Source organism: Zonotrichia leucophrys, unplaced genomic scaffold (assembly GCF_028769735.1).
Source record: "Zonotrichia leucophrys gambelii isolate GWCS_2022_RI unplaced genomic scaffold, RI_Zleu_2.0 Scaffold_407_45707, whole genome shotgun sequence".
Taxonomy (NCBI): domain Eukaryota; kingdom Metazoa; phylum Chordata; class Aves; order Passeriformes; family Passerellidae; genus Zonotrichia; species Zonotrichia leucophrys.
In genome coordinates this window covers 17,899-45,707 of record NW_026992612.1, presented here as the reverse complement: position 1 = coordinate 45,707, position 27,809 = coordinate 17,899, and the positions used below count along the sequence as shown (strand labels likewise).

General features: G+C 45.1%; 1 protein-coding gene across 1 annotated transcript; it reads left to right on the top strand.

Annotated features, from left to right (window-relative positions):
- Positions 1-1,082: 1,082 nt before the first annotated feature.
- LOC135441653 (bifunctional epoxide hydrolase 2-like) lies at positions 1,083-25,531 on the top strand. The gene is made up of 12 exons (XM_064701212.1): positions 1,083-1,161; positions 4,018-4,052; positions 5,841-5,867; positions 10,141-10,226; positions 12,154-12,265; positions 14,839-14,913; positions 17,735-17,780; positions 19,647-19,749; positions 19,866-19,935; positions 22,575-22,655; positions 24,281-24,339; positions 24,891-25,531. Exons 1-12 carry the CDS (start codon positions 1,083-1,085, stop codon positions 24,973-24,975), a joined length of 858 nt encoding a protein of 285 aa, XP_064557282.1. The 3' UTR covers positions 24,976-25,531.
- Positions 25,532-27,809: the final 2,278 nt, after the last annotated feature.

The following is a 27,809-nucleotide window of genomic DNA, read 5'->3' as shown; positions in this document are numbered from 1 at the left end:
AAAAATTGAAAAAAATTACCAAAAAATCCCCCCAAAAATTTGAAAAAAAATACCAAAAAATCCTCCCAAAAATTGCCTCAAAAATTGAAAAAAATTACCCAAAAATTGGAAAAAATTACCCAAAAATCCCCCCAAAAATTGCCCCAAAAATTTGAAAAAAATTACCCAAAAATCCCCCCAAAAATTGCCCCAAACATTGAAAAAAATTACCCAAAAATTCCCCCAAAATACTTCCCCGAGTCCTGGCGCTTCCAGGTCAGACCCAAAACGTTCCCCAAAAATCCACAAAAATTTCCACAAAAATTTGAAAAAAATTACCCAAAAATTCCCCCCAAAAATTCCCCCAAAATTCCCCAGAAAATTCCAAAAAATTCCCCAAAAATTCCCCCCAAAAGTATCCCAAAAATTCCCCCAAAAAATTGCCCCGAAATTCCCCCCAAAATTCCAAAAACATTCCCCCCAAAAATATCCCAAAAATTCCCCCCAAAAAATCCCAAAAATTCCCCAAAAATTCCCCCGAGATTCCCCCCCAAAATCCCCAAAATATTCCCCAAAAAATCCCCCCCAAACATATCCCAAAAATCCCCCCCAAATTCTCCAAAAATTCCTATAAACACTCCCCCCAAAAAATTTGGCAAAAATTCCCTGAATTCCCACAAAAAACTCCCCAAAAATTCCCCAAGTGTTCCCCAAAAATTCCTAAAAATTCCCCCAAAATTCCCAAGTTCTCCAAAAATTCCCCAGAAATTAAAAAAAATATTCCCCAAAATGGGCCAAAAAATCCCCCCAAAATTTCCCCCCAAATTTCCTAAAAGTTCCCAAAAATTCCCCAAAAATTCCCCAAAAATTTCCAAAAAATTCCTCCAAAAATGCCCCCAAATTCACCAAAATTTTTTAAAAATCCCCCAAAAATTCCCCCAAAATTTAAAATAAATCCACCAAAATTCCCCAAAAAATCCCCCAAAATTCTGTAAAAAAACTCCCCAGAAATTCACCAAAAATTCCCCAAAAATATCCCAGAATCCCCAAAAAATTCCTCCCAAAAAATTCCCAAAATTTCCCAAAATTCCCGAATTCCCCAGATGGCGCCGCTGGCCCGGGCCGGGTTCCGCGTGATCGCCCTGGAGATGAAGGGGTACGGGGACAGCAGCGCCCCCAGCGGTGAGAGCCGGAACTGCGGCGCCATTGATGATAATGGGGATTCATTGATAACCACGGGCCTTCATTGATAATAACGGGGATTGATCACCACGGGGATTCATTGATAATGGGGGTTGATATACAGTGGGGATTCATTGATAACGGGGATTGATAACCATGGGAATGGGAATTGATAACGGGGATTGATAACCACGGGGATTCATTGATAACGATGGGGATTGATAACCACAGGGATTCATTGATAACGGGGATTGATAACCATGGGAATTCATTGATAACGGGGATTGATAACGGGGATTGATAACCATGGGGATTCATTGATAACGGGGATTGCTAACAATGGGAATTCATTGATAATGGGGATACCATGGGAATTCATTGATAACGATGGGGATTCATTGATAATGGTGGTTGATAACCATGGGGATTCATTGATAACCATGGGGATTGATAACGAGAATGGGAATTGATAACGATGGGAATTTATTGATAACGGGGATTAATACCCAGGGGAATTAATTGATAACGGGGATTGATAACGGAATGGGAATTGATAACGGGGATTGATAACGGGGACTGATAACGGTGGGAATTCATTGATAATGGGGATTGATAACGACGGGAATTCATTGATAAGGGGGATTGATAATCATGGGCATTCATTGATAATGGGAATTGATAACCATGGGAATTCACTGATAACAAGAATTAATAACTGGGATTGATAACGATGGGAATTCATTGATAATGGGAATGAATAACTGGAATTGATAATAGGAATTGATAATAGGAATTATTGACAGGAATGGCAGCAGGAATTAATAACGATGGGAATTAATGCTGATGGGAATTAATAATGGGGATAACAATGGGAATTAATTATGGGAATTATTAATGGGGATTAATAACAGCAACAGGAATTAATAATGGGGATAACAAGGGGAATTAATAATGGGAATTAGTAATAGGAATTAATAATGGGAATTAATAACAGCAACAGGAATTAATAATGGGGATAACAAGGGGAATTAACAATGGGAATTAATAATGGGAATCAGTAATGATGGGAATTGCTAATGGGAAATTAATAATAGGAAATAATGACGGCAACAGGAATTAATAACGATGGGAATTAATAACAGGAATTGATAACAAGAATTAATAATGATGGGAATTAATAATGGGAGTTAATAACAGGAATTAATAATGTCTATAATGATAGGAATTAGTAACAGGAATTGATAATGGAATTGATAATAGGAATTAATAATAGGAATTATTGACAGGAATTAATAATGGCAGCGGGAATTAATAACGATGGGAATTAATGCTGATGGGAATTAATAATGGGGATAACAATGGGAATTAATTATGGGAATTATTAATGGGGATTAATAACAGCAACAGGAATTAATAATGGGGATAACAAGGGGAATTAACAATGGGAATTAATAATGGGAATCAGTAATGATGGGAATTGCTAATGGGAATTAATAACAGGAAATAATAAAGGCAACAGGAATTAATAACTATGGGAATTAATAATGGGAATTGATAACAAGAATTAATAATGATGGGAATTAATAATGGGAGTTAATAACAGGAATTAATAATGGGTATAATGATATGAATTAATAATGGGAATTGATAATGGAATTGATAATAGGAATTGATAATAGGAATTATTGATAGGAAATAATAATGGCAACGGGAATTAATAACGATGAGAATTAATGCTGATGGGAATTAATAATGGGAATAACAATGGGAATTAATATTGGGAATTAATATTGGGAATTAATTTTGGGAATTAATAAAATGAATAATGGGAATAACAATGGGAATTAATAATGGGAATTAATAATGGGAATTATTAATGGGAATTAATAATGAGAACAACAGCAACAGGAATTAATAATGGGGATAACAAGGGGAATTAACAATGGGAATTAATAATGGGAATCAGTAATGATGGGAATTGCTGATGGGAATTAATAACAGGAAATAATAACGGCAACAGGAATTAATAACTATGGGAATTAATAATGGGAATTGATAATGGAATTGATAATAGGAATTGATAATAGGAATTATTGATAGGAAATAATAATGGCAACGGGAATTAATAACGATGGGAATTAATGCTGATGGGAATTAATAATGGGGATAACAATGGGAATTAATTATGGGAATTATTAATGAGGATTAATAACAGCAACAGGAATTAATAATGGGGGATAAGAAGGGGAATTAACAATGGGAATTAGTAATAGGAATTAATAATGGGAACTAATAGCAGTAGTGGGAATTAATAACGGGAATTAATAACGGGAATTAATAACGGGAATTAACAACAGGTGATCAATCCGTGGTGATCAATGGATTATTTTTCCCGGAAAAAAAATGATGGAAAAAAAATATTGGCAGGAAAATTGTGGGAAAAAAATAAAAGGGAAAAAAAAGGGGGAAAAAATCATGGGAAAAAAGTACGGGACAAAAAATTGGGGTAAAAATAAGGAAAAAATTGTGGAAAAAAAGAAATCTTGGAGGGAAAAAATTGTGGGAAAATGAAATCATGACCAAAAAAAAAAAAAAAAAAGGGAAAAAAAATCATGGGAAAAAATGGGGGGGGGAAAAAAAACCAGGAAAAAATAATGGGGAAAAAAAGGAAAAAATAATGGGAAAAAAAAGTCATGGGAAAAAATAATTTTAAAAAGAGTGGAAAAAATCATGGGAGAAAAAAAATCGTGGGAAAAATGGTCGGGAAAAATTATGGGGGAAAAATCAGGTGGGGGAAAAAAATGTGGAAAAAATTAAAATCCTGGAAAAGAAACTTCTGGAATTTTTTCCCCGCAGACATCTCGGAATATTCCCAGGAGCAGATCTGCAAGGTGAGCGATCCCGGGATTTGGGAATTTTGGGGGATTTGGGGAATTCTGGGGCTGGGAGGGGCCGATCCCGATGATCCCGATCTGATCCCAATTGGACTCCCAGTGATCCCAAATGATCCCAGACTGATCCCAATCCCACCGATCCCAATGGGATCTGATCCCCATCCCAATGATCCCAATGATCCTGATCCTAATCCCAATCTGATCCCAATCCCAATGCAATGATCCCAATCCCAATGGGATCTGATCCCAATCCCGCTGATCCAAATCCCACTGGTCCCGATCCCAATCCCAATCTGATCCCAACCCCAATCCCAATCCCAATGGGAACATTGATCCCGATCCCAATGGGAACATTGATCCCGATCCCAATGATCCCGATGATCCTGATCCCAATCCCAATCCCACTGATCCTGACCCCACTGATCCCAATCCCAATCTGATCCCGATCCCAATGATCCCAGTCCTGATCCCGCTGATCCCGATCCCAATCCCAATCCTGCCAGTCCCAATCCCAGTGGGATCTGATCCCCATCCCAGTGATCCCAATGATCCCAGACTGATCCCAATGCCACCAATCCCAATCCCAATGGGATCTGATCCCGATCCCGCTGATCCCAATGATCCTGATCCTAATCCCAATCTGATCCCAATCCCAGTGATCCCAATGATCCCAATGATCCTGATCCAAATCCCGCTGATCCCGATCCCAACCCCAATCCTGCCAGTCCCAATCCCAATGGGATCTGATCCCCATCCCAATGATCCCAGACTGATCCCAATGATCCCCATCTGATCCCCATCCCACCAATCCCAGTGGGTTCTGACCCCAATCCCACTGATCCCAATGATCCTGATCCCAATCCCAATCTGATCCCGATCCCAATGATCCCAATCCGATTCCAATGATCCCAATCTGATCCCAATCCCACTGGTCCCGGTCCCAATGGGATCTGATCCCAATCCTGCTGATCCCAATGATCCTGATCCTAATCCCAATCTGATCCCAATCCCAGACTGATCCCAATAATCCCAGACTGATCCCAATCCCGCTGATCCCGATCCCAATCCCAATCCCACCAATCCCAATCCCAATGGGATCTGATCCCAATCCCACTGATCCCAGTGATCCCAATGATCCCAGACTGATCCCAGTGATCCCAATCTGATCCCAATCCCACCAATCCCAATCCCAACGGGATCTGATCCCAATCCCACTGATCCCAATGATCCCACTGGTCCCGATCCCAATCCCAATCCCAATCTGATCAGGGTCTGATCCCAGTCCAATGATCCCAATCCCAATGGGATCTGACCCCGATCCCGCTGATCCCAACGATCCCAATAATCCCAATGGGGTCTGATCCCAATCCTGCTGATCCAAATTATCCCAATCCAGATCTGATCCCGATCCTGTTGATCCCAATTATCCCAATAATCCCAATGGGATCTGACCCTGATCCCGCTGATCCCAATGATCCCAATGATCCCGATCTGATCCCAATCCCGCTGATCCCAGTGATCCCAATAATCCCAATGGGATCTGATCCCAATGATCCCAATAATCCCAATAATCCCAACGGGATCCGATCCCAATCCCGCTGATCCCAATGATCCCAATCCTGCTGATCCCAATAATCCCAAAGGGATCTGACCCCAATCCCGCTGATCCCATTGATCCCATTGATCCCAATGATCCCATTGATCCCATTGATCCCAATCCCAACGATCCCAATAATCCCAAAGGGATCTGATCCCGATCCCACTGATCCCAATCCCTTTTCCCAGGATTTCATCACTTTCCTGGATAAACTGGTGAGGATTTGGGATTTGGGGTTTGGATTTGGGGTTTTTGGGATTTGGGGGTTTTGGGATTTGGGGATTTTGGGATTTGGGGGTTTTGGGATTTGGGGATTTTGGGATTTGGAATTGGGGTTTGGGATCTGGATTTGGGCTTCAGGACTTGGGATTTGGGATTTTTTTGAGATTTTGGGGTTTGGGATCCAGGATTTTTGGGATTTGGGATCTGGAGTTGAGATTTGGGTTTGGGGTTTGGGATTTGGGATTAATTTGGGGTTTGGGGATTTTGGTGTTTGGGATTTTTGGAATTTGGGATTTGGAATTTAAGATCTGGGATTTGGGGGTTTGGGGATTTTTTGGGATTTTTGGGGCCTGGGATTTGAGGTTTTGGGATTTGGGATTTTAGAATTTTGAAATTTGGGGTTTTTTTTAATTTTTGGGGTCTAGAGTTTGGGATTTGGGGTTTGGGGATTTGAGGATTTTGGGATTTTGGATTGTTGGGATTTTTGGGATTTTTGGGATTTGAGGTGTGGAGTTGGAATTTGGGAATTGGGCATTTGGGGATTTGGGATTAGGATCAGGGATTTGGGGGTTGGGGGTTTTGGGATTTTTGGGATTTGGGATATTTTGGGATGTGGAATTGGGGTTTGGGACCTGGGATATTTGGGATTTCAGTTTTTTGGGATTTGGGATTTTTTGGCATTTGGGGATTTGGGATCTGCGATTTCGGGGATTTTTGGATTTGGGATTTTTGGGATTTGGGATTTTTGGGATTTGGGACTCAGTATTTGGGGTTTGGGACCTGGGATATTTGGGATTTGGGATTCAGAATTTGGGATTTGGGATCTGCAATTTGGGATTTCAGTTTTTTGGGATTTGGATTTTTTGGCATTTGGGGATTTTTGGGATTTGGATTTTTTTGGCGTTTGTGGATTTGAGATCTGCGATTTTGGGGATTTTGGGGATTTGGGATTTTTGGCATTTGGGGATTTGAGATCTGTGATTTCAGGGATTTTTGAGATTCGGGATTTTTTGGCATTTGGGGATTTGAGATTTGCGATTTCGGGGATTTGAGATCTGCGATTTCGGGATTTTGGGGATTTTGGATCTGTGATTTTGGGGATCTTTGGGATTTGGATTTTTTGGCATTTGGGGATTTGAGATCTGCGATTTCGGGGATTTTTGGGATTTGGGATTTTTGACATTTGAGATCTGCGATTTTGGGATTTTTGGGATTGGGATTTTTTGGCATTTGGGGATTTGGGATCTGCGATTTCGGGATTTTTAGGATTTGGGACTCAGTATTTGGGGTTTGGGATTTGGGATTTGAGATCTGCGATTTCAGGGATTTTTGGGATTTGGATTTTTTGGCATTTGGGATTTGAGATCTGCGATTTCAGGGATTTTGGAAATTGGACATCAGTATTTGGGGTTTGGGATTTGGGATTTGAGATCTGCGATTTCGGGGATTTTTGGGATTTGGGACTCAGTATTTGGGGTTTGGGACCTGGGATATTTGGGATTTGGGATTTGGGATTTGAGATCTGCGATTTTGGGGATTTTTGGGATTTGGATTTTTTGGCATTTGGGGATTTGAGATCTGCGATTTCGGGGATTTTTGGGATTTGGGATCTGCGATTTCGGGGATTTTTGGGATTGGGATTTTTGGCATTTGGGGATTTTTGGCATTTGGATTTTTTGGTATTTTGGGATTTGAGATCTGCGATTTCGGGGATTTTGGGGATTTGGGATCTGCGATTTCGGGGATTTTTGGGATTTGGATTTTTTGGCATTTGGGGATTTTTGGGATTTGGACTTTTTGGCATTTGGGATTTGAGATCTCGATTTCGGGGATTTTTGGGATTTGGGATCTGCGATTTCGGGGATTTTTGGGATTTGGATTTTTTGACATTTGGGGATTTTTGGGATTTGGTTTTTTTGGCATTTGGGGATTTGAGATCTGCGATTTCAGGGATTTTTGGGATTTGGGATTTTTGGCATTTGGGGATTTTTGGGATTTGGGATTTTTTGGCATTTGGGGATTTGAGATCTGCGATTTCAGGGATTTTTGGGATTTGGGATTTTTGGCGTTTGGGGATTTGGGATCTGCGATTTTGGGGATTTTTGGGATTTGGGATCTGCGATTTCGGGGATTTTTGGGATTTGGGTTTTTTGGCATTTGGGGATTTGAGATCTGCGATTTTGGGGATTTTTGGGATTTGGGATTTTTGGCATTTGGGGATTTTGGGGATTTGGATTTTTTGGCGTTTGGGGATTTGAGATCTGCGATTTTGGGGATTTTTGGGATTTGGGATTTTTGGATTTGGGACTCAGTATTGGGATTTGGGACCTGGGATATTTGGGATTTGGGATTCGGAATTTGGAATTTGGGATCTGGGATTTCAGTTTTTTAGGATTTGGATTTTTTGGCATTTGGGGATTTGAGATCTGCGATTTCGGGGATTTTTGGGATTTGGGATTTTTGGCCTTTGGGGGATTTTTGGGATTTGGAATTTTTGGCATTTGGGGATTTGGGATCTGCGATTTCGGGGATTTTTGATATTGGGATTTTTTAGCATTTGGGGATTTGGGATCTGCGATTTTGGGGATTTTTGGGATTTGGGATTTTTTAGCATTTGGGATTTGTGATCTGCGATTTCAGGGATTTTTGGAAATTGGGACTCAGTATTTGGGGTTTGGGATTTGGGATATTTGGGATTTGGGATTTTGGGGATTTTTGGGATTTGCTACTCAGTATTTGGGTTTGGGACCTGGGATATTTGGGATTTGGGATTCAGAATTTGGATTTGGGATGTGGGATTTGGGATTTGGAAGTTCAGTTTTTTGGGATTTTGATTTTTTGGCATTTGGGGATTTGGGATCTGCGATTTCAGGGATTTTTGGAATTTGGATTTTTTGGCATTTGGGGATTTTTGGGATTTGGGATTTTTTGGCGTTTGGGGATTTGAGATCTGCGATTTTGGGGATTTTTGGGATCTGGGACTCAATATTTGGGGATTGGGATTTGGGATTTGAGATCTGCGATTTCGGGGATTTTTGGGATTGGAATTTTTTGGCATTTGGGGATTTTTGGGATTTGGGTTTTTTGGCATTTGGGGATTTGAGATCTGCGATTTCTGGGATTTTTGGGATTTGGGATCTGCGATTTCAGGGATTTTGGGACCTGGGATTTTTTGGCATTTGGGATTTGGGATCTGCGATTTTGGGGATTTTTAGGATTTGGGATCTGCGATTTCGGGGATTTTGGGGATTTTGGATCTGTGATTTTGGGGATCTTTGGGATTGGGATTTTTTGGCATTTGGGGATTTGAGATCTGTGATTTCAGGGATTTTTGGGATTTGAGATCTGCGATTTCAGGGATTTTGGGATTTGGATTTTTTAGCGTTTGGGGATTTGAGATCTGCGATTTCGGGATTTTTGGGATTTGGGATTTTTGGGATTTGAGATCTGTGATTTTGGGGATTTTTGGGATTTGGATTTTTTGGCATTTGGGGATTTGGGATCTGCGATTTCGGGGATTTTTGGGATTTGGGACTCAGTATTTGGGGTTTGGGATTTGGGATTTGAGATCTGCGATTTTGGGGATTTTTGGGATTTGGATTTTTTGGCATTTGGGGATTTGAGATCTGCGATTTCGGGGATTTTTGGGATTTGGGATTTTTGGGATTTGGGATTTTTTGGCATTTGGGGATTTGAGATCTGCGATTTCGGGGATTTTTGGGATTTGGGTTTTTTGGCATTTGGGGATTTGAGATCTGTGATTTCAGGGATTTTTGGGATTTGGGATCTGCGATTTTGGGGATTTTTGGGATTTGGGGATTTTTGGGATTTGGATTTTTTGGCATTTGGGGGTTTGTGATCTGCGATTTTGGGGATTTTTGGGGTTTGGGACTCAGTATTTGGGGTTTGGGACCTGGGATATTTGGGATTTGGGATTTGTGATCTGCGATTTCTGGAATTTTTGGGATTTGGGATTTTTTGGCATTTGGGGATTTGGGATCTGCGATTTCGGGGATTTTTGGGATTTGGGATTTTTTGGCATTTGGGGATTTGGGATCTGCGATTTTGGGGATTTTTGGGATTGGGATTTTTTGGCATTTGGGGATTTTGATTTTTTGGCGTTTGGGGATTTGGGATCTGCGATTTCGGGGATTTTTGGGATTTGAGATCTGCGATTTCTGGGATTTTTGAGATTTGGGATTTTTGACATTTGTGGATTTTTGGGATTTGGGATTTTTGGGTTTTTGGGATTTCCCCTTTCCGCAGGGAATCCCGCAGGTGATCCTGGTTGGCCACGACTGGGGCGGGGCCATGGCCTGGAACGTGGCTCTGTTCTACCCCGAGCGCGTCCGGTGAGACACCAAAAACCCCAAAAACCCCCAAAATCAATAAAAACCCCACAACTGAAATCCCAAAATAAAGAAAAATCCCGTAAAAAAAGAAAAATCCCCGGATCAATAAAAATCCCGGAATTCCCGGAATTCTGGAGCCCCCGGCAGTCCCAAATATTGAATTTTCCTGCCTGGAATTTGTAGGGCCAGGGTTGTTCTGAAAACTCCATTATAAAATCCCAAATAAATCCCCTATAAAATTCCCAATTATCCCAAATAAATCCCCAATAAATCCCCTATAAATCCCCTATAAATCCCCTATAAATCCCCCATAAATTCCCATATAAAATCCTCTATAAATCCCTAAAAAATCCCATTTAAAATCTCTTTAAATCCCCCAAAAAACCCCGATCAATCTCCAATCAACCCCCAATAAATCTCCGATAAATCCCCTATAAAATCCATAATAAATCCCCAATAAATCCCCTATAAAATCTCCAATAAATCCCCTATAAGCTCCCAATAATAAATCCCGAATTATTCCCCAATAAATCCCCCATAAATCCCCCATAAATCCCCAATAAATCCCCCATAAATTCCCTATAAATCCCCCATAAATTCCCATATAAAATCCTCTGTAAATCCCTAAAAAATCCCATTTAAAATCTCTTTAAATCCCCAAAAAAACCCCAATCAATCGCCAATCAACCCCCAATAAATCCCCGATAAATCCCCTATAAAATTCCCAATAAATCCCCTTTCAAGTCCCCCGTAAATTCCCTATAAATCCCCTATTAATCTCCAATAAATCCCCTATAAAATCCCCTATCAATCCCCAATCAATATCCAATCAATCCCCTATAAAACCCCAATAAATCCCCAATAAATCCTCAATAAAATCCTCAATAAATCCCCTATAAAATCCCCTATCAATCCCCAATAAATCCCCTATCAATCCCCAATAAAACCCCAATAAACCCCCAATAAATCCCCAATAAATCCCCAATAAATCCCCAATAAATCCTCAATAAAATCCTCAATAAATCCCCCATAAAATCCCCTATCAATCCCCAATAAATCCCCAATAAACCCCCAATAAATCCCATATAAATCCCCAATAAACCCCCAATAAATCCCATATAAAATCCCCAATAAATCCCATATAAATCCATATAAAATCCCCTATAAATCCCCTATAAATCCCCAATAAATCCCCTATAAAATCCCCAATAAATCCCCTATAAAATCCCAAATAAAATCTCCCATCAATCCCCTATAAATCCCCAATGAATCCCCAATAATGCCCTATAAATCCCCAATAAATCCTCTATAAATCCCCAATAAATCTCCTATAAATAAGCTAGAAATCCCCTATAAAATTCCCTATCAATCCCCAATAAATCCCATATAAAATCCCAAATAAATCCCCAAATAAATCCCATAAAATCCCCAATAAATCCCATATAAATCCATATAAAATCCCCAATCAATCCCCAATAAATCCCCTATAAATCCCCAATAAATCCCCAATAAACCCCCAATAAATCCCCAATAAATCCCCAATAAATCCCATATAAAATCCCCAATAAATCCCATATAAAACCCATATAAATCTCATATAAATCCCCAATAAATCCCCAATAAATCCCATATAAATCCCCAATAAATCCCATATAAAATCCCAATAAATCCCCAATAAATCCCATATAAAATCCCAATAAATCCCAAAAAAATCCCCAATAAATCCATATAAATCTATATAAAATCCCATATAAATCCCCAATAAATCCCCTATAAATCCCCAATAAATCCCCAACAAATCCCCAATAAATTCCATATAAATCCCCAATAAATGCCATATAAAACCCATATAAATCCCCAATAAATCCCCAATAAAACCCTCAATAAATCCCCAATAAATCCCCAATAAATCCCCAATAATCTGCAGGGCCGTGGCCGTTCTGAACACGCCATTCCGGCCGCCCGACCCCGATTCCGACGCCCTGGAGAAACTGAGGCAGATCCCGGAGTTCGATTACCAGCTCTACTTCCAGGAGCCGGTCAGATCCCGAATCCTGACCCCAAAAACCCCAAAAACCCCAAATCCCTGATCCTGAATCCCAAAAACCCCAAAACCCCCAAATCCCTGATCCTGAATCCCAAAAACCCCAAATCCCTGATCCTGAACCCCAAAAACCCCAAATCCCTGATCCTGAATCCCAAAAACCCCAAAAACCCCAAATCCCTGATCCTGAATCCCAAAAACCCCAAAAATCCCAAATCCCTGATCCTAAACCCCAAATATCCCAAATCCCTGATCCTAAATCCCAAAAATCCCAAAAATCCCAAATCCCTGATCCTGAATCCCAAAATCCCAAATCCCTGATCCTGAACCCCAAAAACCCCAAAAACCCCAAATCCCTGATCCTGAACCCCAAAAATCCCAAAAATCCCAGATTCCAGATCCTAAAGCCCCCCAAAAATTCCAACCCCCAAATCTCTGATCCTAAACCCCAAATCCAAAAAATCCCAAGTCCAAAAAAATCCCAAATCCCTGATCCTAAATCCAAAATAAAATTAAAAAAAAAACAATTCCAAATCCTGAATCCCAAATCCCCAATCTCCAAAATCCCAAACCCCAAATCCCAAAAATCTGGAAAAAAAATCCCAAATCCCAAACCCCAAATTCCCAAATCCCAAAAATCCCAAATTCCAAATTCCCAAAAATCCCAAATCCCAAAAATCCCAACCCCCAAATCCCTGATCCTAATTCCCGAATCCGAGATCCCAAATCCCAAATCCCAAAAATCCCAGATCCCTCACCCTAAACCCTAAACCCTGAATCCAAAAATCCTAAAAAATTCCAAATCCCAAATCCCAAACTCCGAATCCCCAAAATCCCCAAAATCCTCAAAATCCCAAACCCCAAATCCCAGATCCCAAATCCAAAACCCCAATCCCAGATCTGATCTCAGATTTTTTTGATCTCAGTAGTTTTGGGGTCAATCCCTGTGGTTTTGGGGTTTTTGGGATTTGGGGTTTGGAGTTTTGGGTTTGGGATTTGGTGTTTTGGGGTTGGGGTTTGGGATTTGGGATTTTGGGATTTTGGGATTTGGGGTTTGGGATTTTGGGGATTTTTGGGATTTGGGGTTTGGAGTTTTGGGTTTGGGATTTTGGGGATTTTTGGGATTTGGGGATTTGGGGTTTGGGGTTTTTCCTGGTGTTTTTGGGATCTGATCCCGGTGTTTTTGTGGTTGATCCTGTTGGTTTTGGGATTCTGGTTTGGGATCAGGATCAGTGGTTTTGGGGTTTGGGATTTTGGGGTCTGAGGTTCCGGATTTGGGGTTTGGGATTTGGGGTTTGGGATTTGGGATCAGGATTTGGGATTTGGGACTGATCCCAGAGTTTTTGGGATCTGATCCCGGTGTTTTTGGGGTTGATCCTGCTGGTTTTGGGATTCTGGTTCGGGATCAGGATCAGGATTTGGGGTTGGGGATTTGGGGTTTGGGGTTTGGAGTTTTGGGTTTGGGGTTTGGGATTTGGGATTTGGGGTTGACCCCAGCGTTTTTGGGGTTGATCCCAGAGTTTTTGGGATCTGATCCCAGTGTTTTTGGGTTGATCCTGCTGGTTTTGGGTTCTGGTTTGGGATCAGGATCAGGATTGGGTTTGGGATTTTGGGTCTGAGGTTCAGGATTTGGGGTCTGAGATTTGGAGTTTCAGGTTTGGGATTTGGGATCTGGGATTTGGGATTTGGAGTTTGGATTTGGGGTTTTTGAGGTTTGGGTTTGGATTTCGGGTTTGGGGTTTGGCACCTGGGAATCGGGATTTTGATTGGGATTTTTGGGTTTGGAGTTTGGAGTTTGGGATTTGGGGTTTGGGATTTGGGATTGAGATTGGGATGTGGGATTTGGGGTTTTCCCGCTGTTTTGGGATCAATCCCGCTGTTTTGGGGTTGATCCCGCTGTTTTTGGGGTGTTTTCCGGGTTTGGTTGGGGTCGATCCCGCTTGTTTTTGGCATTTATCTCGCTGGTTTGGGGTTTTTTTCCGCGTGTTTTTTGGGGTTGATCCCGGTGTTTTTTTGGGGTTTGTCCTGGTGGTTTTGGGATCCTGGTTTGGGATCAGGATCGGGATTAGGGCTTTGGATTTGGGATCTGGGTTTGGGATTTGGGTTTGGGGTTTGAGGATTTTTGGGTTTGGAATTTGGGGTTTTTCCTGCTGTTTTTGGGGTCAATCCTGTGGTTTTGGTTTTTTTCCCCTGTGTTTTTGGGGTTTTCCCGCTGTTTTTTGGGGTTGATCCCGCTTTTTTGGGGTCGATCCCGGTGTTTTTGGGTTTTCCCGCTGTTTGGGGTCGATCCCGGGGTTTTTGGGTTTTCCTGGGTTTTTGGGGTTTTCCTGGGGTTGTTTTTGGGGTTTTCCCGCTGTTTGGGGTCGATCCCGGGGTTTTTGGGTTTTTCCCGCTGTTTTGGGGTCGATCCCGGGTTTTTTGGGGTTTTTTTCCCCGTGTTTTTGTTGGGTTTTCTCCCGCTGTTTTTGGGTTTTCCCGCTGTTTTGGGGTCGATCCCGCTGTTTTGGGGTCCATCCCGGGGTTTTTGGGGTCGATCGCGGTGTTTTTGGGGTTTTCCCGCGGTTTCAGGGCGTGGCGGAGGCGGAGCTGGAGAGGGACATCGGGAGGACCCTGAAACTCCTGATCCGATCGGCCGAGCCCGAGGTGGGATCGGGATTTGGGGTTTGGGGATTGGGAGTTGGGGATTGGGATTTCTGATTGGGATTTGGGGTTTGGGTTTGGTATTTTGGATTTCTGATTGGGGTTTGGGGATTTGGGATTGGGATTGGGTTTGGGATTTGGGGATTGGGATTGGGATTTGGGATCAGGATTTGGAAGTTGGGGTTTGGGGTTTGGGATTTGGGATTTGGGTTTGGGATTTGGGTTTGGGATTTGGGGTTTGGGGTTTTTGATTTGGGGTTTGGGATTGGGATTTGGGATTTGGGATTTGGGGTTTGGGATTTGGGGTTTGGGATTTGGGATTTGAGATTTGGGATTGGGATTTGGGATTTCTGATCAGGATTTGGGATGTGGGATTGGGACTTGGGGATTGGGATTTGGGATTTCTGATTGGGATTTGGGGTTTGGGTTTGGGATTTTGGATTTCTGATTGGGATTTGGGGATTTGGGATTGGGTTTGGGATTTGGGGTTGGGATTTGGGATTTTGGGTTTGGGACTGGGATTGGGATTTGGGATTGGGGTTTGGGGCTTGGATTTGGGGTTTGGGAATTGGGGTTTGGGGTTTGGGATTTGGGATTTGGGATTTGGGGTTGGGATTTGGGGTTTCAGATTTGGGATTTGGGGTTTGGGATTTGGAATTTGGGATTGGGAGTTGGGATTTGGGATTTGGGGTTTGAGATTTGGGATTTCTGATCAGGATTTGGGATGTGGGATTGGGACTTGGGGATTGGGATTTGGGATTTCTGATTGGGGTTTGGGGATTTGGGATTGGGATTGGGTTTGGGATTTGGGGTTGGGATTTGGGATTGGGATTTGGGATTGGGATTTAGAATTTGGGAATTGGGGTTTGGGATTTGAGGTTTCGGATTTGGGATTTGGGATTTGGATCAGCAATGGGATCAGGATTGGGATGGGGATTGGGGTCGGGGTCGGGATTTGGGGTTTGGGATTTGGATGGGATTGAGATGAGCATTGGGATTGGGATCAGGATTGGGTCGGGATTGGGATGGGGATCGGGTTGGGATCGGGTTTGGGATCAAAATCAGGATTGGAATCAGAGCTGGGCTCAGCTTGGGGTGGTGGAATGGGATCAGGATTGGGATTGGGAATGGAGCTGGGATTGGGATCGGGATCGGGATCAATAGGGGGATGGGAGCAGGATTAGGATGGGGATTGGGGTCGGGAATGGGAATGGCAATGGGAATGGGATTGGGATTGGGATCCACAATGGGATCGGGATCATGATCGGGATCTGGGATTTGGGATTTGGGGTTTGGGATTTGAGATTGGGATCTGGGATTTGGGATTTGGGATTTGAGATTGGCATTTGGGATTGGGATCTGGGATTGGGATTTGGGGTTTGGGATTTGAGATTGGGATTGGGATCTGGGATTGGGAATTAGGATTTGGGGTTTGGGATTGGGATTGGGATTTGGGATTTGGGATTTGGGATTTGGGGTTTGGGATTTGGGGTTTGGGATTGGGACTGGGATTTGGGATTGGGATTTGGGATTTGGGATTTGGGATTTGGGATTTGGGATTGATTTGGAATTGGGATCAGGATTGGGATTGGGATGGGGTTTGCAATTGGGATCAAAAAATCAGGATTGGGATCGAGGTCGGGATTTGGAATGGGATTGGGGATTGGGATTCAATTGGGAATGGGAATGGGGTGGAATTGGGATGAGGATTGGGATGGGAATGGGATTGGGATCAAGGTCAGGGTTGGGATGGGGATCGAGGCTGGGATTGGGATTGGGATTGGGAATGGGGATTAGGATTGGGATCGGGATCAGGGTTGGGATTGGGATCAGCTGAGGGCTGGATCCCAAAGGATCGGGAAATCCCAGAGGGCTTTCGGAGCCCCCAATGGGATCCCTCCCTCTGGGACCATCCCCGATCCCTTGGGATTTCTGGGATTTCTGGGATTTCTGGGAATTCTGGATTTTTGGGAATTCTGGGATTTCGGCAATTCCTGGGATCCCTGGGAATTCTGGGATTTCTGGGATTTTTGGGGATTTTTGGGATTTTTGGGGATTTTTGGAATTTTTTGGATTTCTGGGATTTCTGGGATTTCTGGGATTTTTGGGATTTGAGGGATTTCTGGGATTTGTGGGATTTCTGGGATTTCTGGGATTTTTGGGATTTTTGGGATTTCTGGGATTTCTGGGATTTCTGGGATCCCTGGCATTTTTGGAATTTTTTGGATTTTGGGAATTTCTGTGATTTTTGGGATTTCTGGGATTTCTGGGATTTCTGGGATTTTTGGAATTTTTGGAATTTTTTTGATTTCTGGGATTTCTGGGATTTTTGCGAATTCTGGGATTTCTGGAATTTCTGGGATCCCTGGGATTTTTGGGATCTCTGGGATTTCTGGGATTTCTGAGATTTCTGGGATTTTTGGGATTTCCGGGATTTCCGGGATTCCTGGAATTTCTGATAATTCTGGAATTTCTGGGATCTTTGGGATTTTTGGGATTTCTGGGATTTTCTGGGATTTCTGGGATTTCTGGGATTTCTGCGATTTTTTGGATTTCTGGGATCCCTGGGATTTCTGGGATCTCTGTGATTTCTGGGATCCGTGGGAATTCTGGGATTTTGGGGATTTCTGCCATTTTTGGAATTTTTTGGATTTCTGGGATTTTTGAGATTTTTGGGATCTCTGGGACTTCTGTGATTTTTGGGATTTCTGGGATTTCTGGGATTTCTGTGATTTCTGGGATCCCTGGTCTCCGTCACCAACATTCCCCAATTCCCGTGGTCTGTGGGAATTCCCGGGCTGGATTTGCTGCCCCGCCCCCACAGGATCGGCTGCCCGAGAGCGTCGACGTGCGCCGGGCCCGGGAGAGAGGTGGGCAAAGGAACGGCCCAGGGGGATCCACCGGGAATTTGGGGGATCCCTGGGAATTTGGGGGATCCCTGGGAATGGGGGATCCCCTGGGAATGGGGGATCCTGGGGATATGGGGGGGATTCTGTGGGAATCGGGGATCCCCCGGGATTTGGGGATCCCTGGAAATGGGGGATCCTGTGGGATTTGGGGGATCCTGTGGGATTTGGGGGATTCTGTGGGATTTGGGGAGCCCCAACCCCCAATCCCAATTCCCCAATTTGGGGCATTCCCAATCCCCTGGGATTTTGGGGGGATCCCCTGGGATTTTGGGGGGATCCTGGAAATGAGGGATCCCCTGGGAATGGGGGATCCAGGGGATGGTGGATCCCGTGGAACTTGGGGAATGTTGTGGGATTTGGGGGATCCTCTGGGAATGGGGGATCCCCTGGCAATGGGGGATTCTGTGGGATTTGGGGGATCCTCTGGGAATTTGGGGAACCCCAACCCCCAATCCCAATTCCCCAATTTGGGGCATTCCCAATCCCCTGGGAATTTGGGGGATCAATGGGGGGATCCTGGAAATGAGGGATCCCATGGGAATGGGGGATCCAGGGGATGGTGGATCCCGTGGAATTTGGGGAATGTTGTGGGATTTGGGGGATCCTGTGAGATTTGGGGGGGATTCTCTGGGAATCGGGGATCCCCCGGGATTTGGGGATCCCCCGGGATTTGGGGGATTCTGTGGAATTTGGGGATCCCAACCCCCAATCCCAATTCCCCAATTTGGGGCATTCCCAATCCCCTGGGAATTTGGGGTTCCCCTGGGCATGGGGGATCCTGGGGGTGGGAGGTTTTGTGGGATTTGGGGGAATTCTGTGGGAATGGGGGATCCCCCGGGATTTGGGGATCCCTGGAAATGGGGGATCCTGTGGGAATGGGGGATCCTGTGGGATCTGGGGGATTCTTTGGGAATTTGGGGGATCCCAACCCCCAATCCCAATTTCCCAATGTGGGGCAATCCCAATCCCCTGGGATTTGGGGGATTCCATGGAATTTGGGGGTTTCTCTGGGATTTGGGGGATTCTGGGAGGTGGGAATTCTGTGGGAATGGGGGAATCCTGTGGGATTTGGGGGGATCCTGTGGGATTTTGGGGATCCCGTGGGAATGGGGGGATTGATTCTCTGGGATTTGGGGGATTCTGGGATTGGGGGGATCCCCTGGGAATTGGGGATCCTGGGGATATGGGGGATCCCGTGGGATTTGGGGGATCCTGAGGGGATTTGGGGGATCCTGAAGGGATTTGGGGGATCCCGGGGAGATTTGGGGGGATCCTGAGAGGATCTGGGGGACCCTGAGGGCATTTGGGGGATCCCGAGGGGATTTGGGGGATCCCGGGGAGATTTGGGGGATCCTGATGGGATTTGGGGGATCCAGATGGGATTTGGGGGACCCTGAGGGGATTTGGGGGATCCAGATGGGATTTGGGGAATCCTGTGGGGATTTGGGGGATCCTGATGGGATTTGGGGGGTCCTGAGGGGATTTGGGGGACCCTGAGGGGATTTGGGGGATCCTGAGGGGATCTGTAGGACCCTGGGGGATTTGGGGGATCCAGATGGGATTTGGGGGATCCAGATGGGATTTGAGGATCTTGAGGGGATTTGGGGGGATCCTGAGGAGATTTGGGGGATCCTGAGGGGATTTGGGGGATCCTGAAGGGATTTGGGGGATCCTGAGGGGATTTGGGGGATCCTGAGGGGATTTGGGGGATCCTGAGGGGGTTTGGGGGATCCTGAGGGGATTTGTGGGACCCTGAGGGGATTTGGGGGACCCTGATGGGATTTGGGGGATCCTGATGGGATTTGGGGGATCCCTGTTTGTTCCCAGGGGGTCTCCTGGTGGGGCTCCCCGAGGATCCCCCCGAGAGCCGCCTGCTGCCCCCGGCCGTGCTCCAATACTACATCCGGCAGTTCCGCAAATCCGGATTCAGGTGGGATCCGGGATCCGGGTTTTGGGGTCTGGGATCTGCCCCATCCCCCCATTGGGATCCCCCCATTGGGATCCCCCCTTTGGGATCATCCCAGGGTCACTGTTGGGGTTTCCCAGGGGGCCCCTGAACTGGTACCGGAACGTGAGGGAGAACCAGAGCTGGGCCCTGCGCGCCCGCGGACGGACGGTGAGAAATGAAACCCATCCCAAATGATCCCAAACTGATCCCGATCCCCGAAATGATCCCTGAGCCTGATCCTGATCCCAAACCCATCCCCAAACTGATCCCACCCTGATCCCTGAGCTGGGCCCTGAGCGCCCAAGGCCGGATGGTGAGCAATGAAACCCATCCCAAATGATCCCTGAGCCCGATCCTGATCCCAAACCCATCCCAATCCCCCAAAGGATCCCTGAACACGATCCCAGACTGATCCCTGTCCCCAGACTGATCCCAACCGTGATCCTGATCCCAATCCTAACCCCAATCCCTGATCCCGATCCCAAACCGATCCCAAACTGATCCTGGAGCTGGGCCTGAGCGCCCGCGGCTGGACGGTGAGCAATGAAACTGATCCCAAACCAATCCCTGAGCCTGAGCCTGATCCCACAATGATCCCTGGTCCCAATCCCAAACCCATCCCCGTCCCCAAACTGATCCCAGCCCTGATCCCTGAGCTGGGCCCTGAGCGCCCGCGGCCGCACGGTGAGCACTGAAACCGATCCCAATCCCAAACCAATCCCTGAGCCTGATCCTGATCCCAAACCGATCCCTGAGCCTGATCCTGATGCCACAATGATCCCTGAGCCAGATCCCGATCCCAAACCGATCCCTGAGCCCAATCCCGATCCCAAACCCATCCCCATCCCCAAACTGATCCCACCCTGATCCCTGAGCCTGATCCTGATCCCAAACTGATCCCTGAGCCCTGAGCCCGATCCCAAACCCATCCCTGAGCCCAATCCCGATTCCAAACCCATCCCCATCCCCAAACTGATCCCACCCTGATCCCTGAGCTGGGCCCTGAGCGCCCGCGGCCGCACGGTGAGCAGTGAAACTGATCCCAAATGATTCCAAACCAATCCCTGATCCTGATCCCGATCCCAAACCAATCCCTGAGCCTGATCCTGATGCCACAATGATCCCTGAGCCCGATCCCGATCCCAAACCCATCCCTGAGCCCAATCCCGATCCCAAACCCATCCCCATCCCCAAACTGATCCCAGCCTGATCCCAAAGCTGGGCCCTGCGTGCCCATGGCAGGACGGTGAGCAATGAAACCCATCCCAAACTGATCCCAAATGATCCCTGAGCCCGATCCTGATCCCAAACCCATCCCAAACTGATCCCAAACTGATCCCTGAGCCCGATCCCCAAAATGATCCCTGAGTCTGAGCCTGATCCCAAACCCATCCCCATCCCCAAACTGATCCCAGCCTGATCCCTGAGCTGGGCCCTGCGCGCTCGCGGACGGACGGTGAGCAATGAAACTGATCCCAAATGATCCCAAACTGATCCCAAACTGATCCCTGAGCCTGATCCTGATCCCAAACCGATCCCCATCCCCAAAATGATCCCACCCTGATCCCTGAGCTGGGCCCTGAGCGCCCAAGGCAGGACGGTGAGCAGTGATCCCAAAAATGATCCCTGAGCCCAATCCTGATCCCAGAATTATTCCTGAGCCTGATCCCAAGCTGATCCCCCTCCCCAAACCAATCCCAATCCCGATCCCAAAAATGATCCCTGAACCCGATCCCAAACCCATCCCCATCCCCAAACTGATCCCAGCCTGATCCCAAAGCTGGGCCCTGCGCGCCCATGGCAGGACGGTGAGAAGTGAAACCCATCCCAAACTGATCCCAAATGATCCCTGAGCCCGATCCTGATCCCAAACCCATCCCCATCCTGATCCCAATCCTAACCCCAATCCGTATCCTGATCCCCGAAATGATCCCTGAGCCCCATCCCAAACCAATCCCAAACCGATCCCACCCTGATCCCTGAGCTGGGCCCTGAGCGCCCGTGGCAGGACAGTGAGCAGTGAAACCGATCCCAAACTGATCCCTGATCCCGATCCTGACCCTGATCCTGATCCCTGAGCCCAGTCCTGATCCCAAATCGATCCCTGAGCCTGATCCTGAGCCTGAGCCAGATCCTGATCCCTGAGCCCAATCCCAAACCCATCCACATCCCAAAAATGATCCCTGAACACGATCCCAAACTGACCCCAATCCCATCCCAACCTATCCCTGAGCCCGATCCCAAACCCATCCCCACCCTGATCCCGATCCCAAACTGATCCTGAATCTGATCCCAAAGGGATCCCCAACCCTGAGCTCAATTCAGTGCCTCCAAATCCTCCTCCAAATCCCCTCAGGATCCCCCAAATCCCATCTGGGATCCCCCAAATCCCCATCGGGATCCCCCAAATCCCATCTCGATCTCCCAGTTCCCATTTTCCCCCTCGGGATCCCCCAAATCCCATTTGGATCCCCCAAATCCCATCTGGGATCCCCAAATCCCCTCAGGATCCCCCAGATCCCCTGGATCTCCCAGATTCTCTCAGGATCCCCCCAATCCCATCTGGGATCCCCAAAATCTCTTCTGGATCCCCAAATCCCCTCCGGATCCCCCCCTGGATCCTCCAAATCCCATCTGGGATCCCCCAAAATTCCATTTTCCCCCTCTGGATCCCCCAAATCTCCTCGGGACCCCCCAAATCCCGGCTGGAATCTCCCAAATCCCTTCAGGATTCCCCCAAATCCCATTTTCCCCTGGGGACCCCCAAATCCCTTTGGGCCCCCCAATGGGCGCTGGGTTCCCGGCAGATCCCGCTGCCGGCGCTGATGGTGACGGCCGGGAAGGATCCGGTGCTGAAACCCGGCCTGAGCAAGGGCATGGAGAGATGGGTGAGGAGAAAAATACAGGGAAAAAAATGGAGAAAATGTGGGGGAAAAATGGGGAAAAAATGGGGGAAAATTTGGGGAAAAATTGGGGAAAAATGGGGAAAAAATGGGGGAAAATAGGGGGGAAAAATTGGGAAAAATATGGGGGAAATATGGGGGGAAATTGGGGAAAACTGGGGAAAAATTATGGGGAAAATACAGGGAAAAAATGGGGAAAATTGGGAAAAATACGGGGGAAAAGTGGGGAAAAAATGGGGAAAATTGGGAAAAATATGGGGAAAATACGGGGGAAAAATGGGGAAAAATGGGGAAAATATGGGGGAAAAAATGGGGGAAATTGGGGAAAATACGGGGGAAAAATTGGGAAAAATATGGGGAAAATACGGGGAAAAATATGGGGAAAAATATGGGGGAAAATTGGGGAAAATGTGGGGAAAAATACGGGGGGAAAATGGGGAAAAATATGGGGGAAAATACGGGGGGAAAATATGGGGGAAATATGGGGAAAAATTGGGAAAAATTGGGAAAAATATGGCGGAAAAATATGGGGAAAATTGGGGAAAAATACAGGGAAAACACGGGGAAAAATGGGGAAAAATTGGGGGAAAATAAAGGGAAAAATGGGGAAAAATTGGGAAAAACTGAGGAGAAAAATGGGGAAAAATTGGGAAAAAATATGGGGAGAATACAGGGAAAATGTGGGGAAAAATTGGGAAAAATATGGGGGAAAAATGGGGGAAATTGAGGAAAAATACGGGGGAAAAATCGGAAAATATGGGGAAAATATAGGGAAAATGTGCTGGAAAATGTGGGGGAAATTGGGGAAAAATATGGGGAAAATACGGGGAAAAAATGGGGAAAATATGGGGAAAATACGGGGGAAAAATGGGGAAAATATGGGGAAAAAATGGGAAAAAGTGGGGGAAATTGGGGAAAAATACGGGGGGAAAATGTGGGGAAAATATGGGGAAAATATGGGGAAAGTACGGGGGAAAATGTGGGGGAAAATTGGGAAAAATATGGGGGAAAATACGGGGGGGAAATGGGGAAAAATGGGGGAAATTGGGGAAAAATACGGGGGAAAAATGGGGAAAATATGGGGAAAATACGGGGGAAAAATGGGGAAAAATACAGGGGGAAAATGGGGGAAATTGGGGAAAAATACGGGGGAAAAATGGGGAAAATATGGGGAAAATACGGGGGAAAAATGGGGAAAAATACAGGGGGAAAATGGGGGAAATTGGGGAAAAATACGGGGGAAAAATGGGGAAAATATGGGGAAAATAGAGGGAAAATGTGGGGGAAAATGTGGGGGAGAATTTGGGGGGAAAATGGGGAAAAAATGGAGAAAATGCAGGGGAAATTGGGGAAAAATACGGGGGAAACACAGCCAAAAAATGGGGAAAATATGGGGAAAATTGGGAAAAATGATGGGGAAAATATGTGGAAAAAGTATGGGGAAAATGTGGGGAAAATTGGGGAAAAATACGGGGAAAAAAAGGGGGAAAAAATGTGGGAAAATGTGGGAATTTCCGTGTCCAGGGGAGGGTTGGGAATGGGGGGAATCGGGGAAGGTTCCGGAAGGTTCCAGAAGGCTCCGGCTCCATCCGGGCCCTTTTCCGGCTCAGATCCCGCGGCTGCAGCGCGGCCACATCGAGAACTGCGGCCACTGGACACAGATGGAGAGGTGGGGACGGGCCTGGAATTCCCAAAATTCCCGGAATTCCCAAATCCCGGAATTCCCAAAGTTCCCAAAATTCCCAAATCCCAGAATTCCCAAATCCTGGAATTCCCAAATCCCGGAATTTCCAACATTCCCAAATCCTGGAATTGGCAAAATCCCAAATCCTGGAATTGGCAAAATCCCAAATCCTAGGATTCCAAACATTCCCAAATCCTGGAATTCCCAAATCCTGGAATTGCCAAAATCCCAAATCCTGGAATTTGAAACATTCCCAAATCCTGGAATTGCCAAAATCCCAAATCCCGGAATTCCCAACATTCCCCAAATCCTGGAATTCCCAAATCTTCCCAAATCCTGGAATTCCCAGAATTCCCAACATTCCCAAATCCCGGAATTCCCAGCATTCCCCAATCCTGGAATTCCCAGAATTCCCAAATCCTTGAATTCCCAAAATTCCCAAAATTCCCAAATCCCAAAATTCCCCAAATTCCCAAATCCCGGAATTCCCGAATTTCCCCAAATTTCCGGAATTTTCTCTCCGTTTCTCTCCCCAGGCCACTGGAGCTGAACCGGATCCTCCTGGATTGGTTGGAAAATCTCCCCCCGGAGAATTCCTGCCCTGCAAATTCCAAACTTTGAAATCCTGGAATTTTTTTTCTGGAATTTTTTCCTGAAATTTTTGAGAATTTTTTTCCCGAAAATTCCAAGATCTGAGCAGAAAATTTTTTCCCCAAAAAATTCCAAACTCGGAGCAAGAAATTTTCCTGAGAATTCCAAACTTTGAGTGGGAATTTTTTCCAAAAAAATTCCAAATTTTTTCCAAAAATTCCAAACTTTGAGCGGGAATTCCGAGCTTGGAACGGGAATTTTTTTCCTGGGAATTTTTCCTGGGAATTCCAAGATTTTAGCAGAAATTTTTTCCAGGAATTCCAAGATTGGAGTGAGATTTTTTTCTGGAATTTTCAGGAATTTTTTCCAGGAATTCCAAGATTTTAAGTGGGAATTTTCCCCTGGAATTCCAAACTTGGTGCAGAATTTTTTCCCACAAATTCCAAGTTTGGATCAGGAATTTTTCCCAAAAATTCCAAATTTTTCCTGGGAATTTTTCCCACAAATTCCAAGTTTGGATCAGGAATTTTTTTCCCAAAAATTCCAAATTTTCCTGGGAATTTTTCCCACAAATTCCAAGTTTGGATCAGAAATTTTTTCCCAAAAATTCCAAATTTTTCCTGGGAATTTTTCCCACCAATTCCAAGATTTGAGCAGAAATTTTTTCCTGAGAATTCCAAACTTTAATTTGGAATTTTTTTCCTAGTTTTTCCTGCCAATTCCAAACTTTGAGCAGGAAATTTTTCCCTGGGAATTTTTTCCCTAAAATTCCAAATTTGGTGCAGAATTTTCTCCTGAGAATTCCAAGTTTGGACCAGGAATTTTTTTCCAAAAATTCCAAATTTTCCTGGGAATTTTTTTTCCTTGGAAAAATTGGTCAGAAAAATTTCTTGGAAAAATTGAAAAAATTCCAGGTTTTTTTTTTGGTTTGTTTTTGTTGGAATTCCTGCTCCAGGATCCTGAGAGTTTTCCTGGAAATCCGGGAAATTTATTATTAATTAATAATTATTAATAATGAATTCATTAGCATCTAACAATTTAATTACTAATAATCCATAATCAATAATTAATAATCAATGTGATTAATAAGTAATCAATACTAATCAATTATTAATAATTAATGGTTGATTCTCTTCTCTGTTCAGCTCCTGGTGGCAAACATGGAAAAATAAAATTCGGGATTTTGAAAGCAATTTCGGTTTCCTTGGAATCCTTGGGAAGCTGCCCAGAGCCCAAAGAATTCCCAAAAAATTCCCAATAAAATTCCAGAAAATTCCCCAAGAATTCCCAAAAATCCCCAAATAATTCCTAAGAATTCTCAAAAAAATTCCCCAAGAATTCCCAATAAAATTCCCAAAAATTCCCAAGAATTCCCAATAAAATTCCAGAAAATTTCCAAATAATTCCCAAAAAATCCCAAAGAATTCTCCAAAAATTCCCAAAAAAATTCCCACGGATGTCCCAAAAATTCCCAAAAAATTCCAAAATAATTCCCAAAAAATTCCCAAGAATTCCCCAAAAACTCCCCAAGAATCCCAAAGGATTCCCAAATAATTCCCAAAAAAATCGCAAAGAATTCTCCAAAAATTCCCCCAAAATCCCAAAGAATTCCCAAAGAAATTCCCCAAAATTCCCTGAAGAATTCCCAAAAATTCGGCCAAAAAAATCCCAATAATTCCCAAAAAATCCCAATAATTCCCAAAAAATCCCAATAATTCCCCAAAAAATGTCACCAAGAATCCCCCAAAGGATTCCAGAAAATTCCCCAAGAATTCCTCAGGGACTGGGATTGGGAATTTGGGATTTGGGATTTGGGATTTGGGTTTGAGATTTTGGGATTTGGGATTTGGGATTGGGAAATGGGATCTGGGAATGTGGGAATGGGATCTGGGGTCAGGATTTGGGATTTGGGATTTTGGGATCTGGGATTTGGGACAGGGATTGGGGAATTTGGGACTGGGAATGGGGGATTGGGATTTGGGATTGGGGTTTGGGAATGTGGGAGTGGGATGAGAATTTGGGATTGGCATCAGGGATTGGGGTTTGGGGAACTGGGAATGGGATTTGGGAATGGGGGATTGGGATTTGGGATTGGGGAAATGGGAATTCGGATTGGGAATGGGGATTGGGATCTGGGATTTCAGATCAGGAACGGGGATTTTGGGATTGGGAATGTGGGAATGGGATCAGGATTTGGGATTGGGAACTGGGAAATGGGATTTGGGATTGGGGTTTGGGGAACTGGGAATGGGATTGGGAATGGGGGATTGGGATTTGGGATTGGGATCGGGATTTGGGGCCTGGGATTTCAGATCAGGAACGGGGATTTTGGGATTGGGATTTGGGACTGGGATTGGGATCTGGGAATGTGGGAATGGGGAATTGGGAATGGCAGAATGGGATCAGGATTTGGGATTGGGATCGGGGATTGGGTCTTGGGATTTGGGATTGGGGTTTGGGGAACTGGGAATGGGATTTGGGAATGGGGGATTGGGATTTGGGATTGGGATCTGGGAATGTGGGAATGGGGGTGGGATCAGGATTTGGGATTGGGAATGGGGATTTGGGAATTGGGATTTGGGATTTTGGGATTGGGAATTTGGGACTGGGAATGTGGGAGTGGGGGAATGGGATCCAGGAATGGTTTTGGGATCTGGGATCGGGACTGGGAATGGGGGAATTGGGGAATGAGAATTTGGGATTTGGGATTTGGGAATGGGGTCTGGGATTGGGCATATGGGATCTGGGCATTGGGATTTGGGATTTGGGATTGGGAATTTGGGATTGGGATCCAGGAATGGTTTTGGGATCTGGGAATGGGGGAATTGGGACATGAAAATTTGGGATTTGGGATTTGGGGGTTG

What these genes read in the sequence shown, in the direction of transcription:
- LOC135441653 (XM_064701212.1), top strand. Translation starts at nt 1,083, where the DNA reads ATGGCGCCGCTGGCCCGGGCCGGGTTCCGCGTGATCGCCCTGGAGATG. An exon ending in TCACTTTCCTGGATAAACTG is followed by an intron (nt 5,868 to 10,140) that starts GTGAGGATTTGG and finishes CCCTTTCCGCAG; the next exon opens with GGAATCCCGCAGGTGATCCT. An exon ending in TGCGCGCCCGCGGACGGACG is followed by an intron (nt 19,936 to 22,574) that starts GTGAGAAATGAA and finishes GGTTCCCGGCAG; the next exon opens with ATCCCGCTGCCGGCGCTGAT.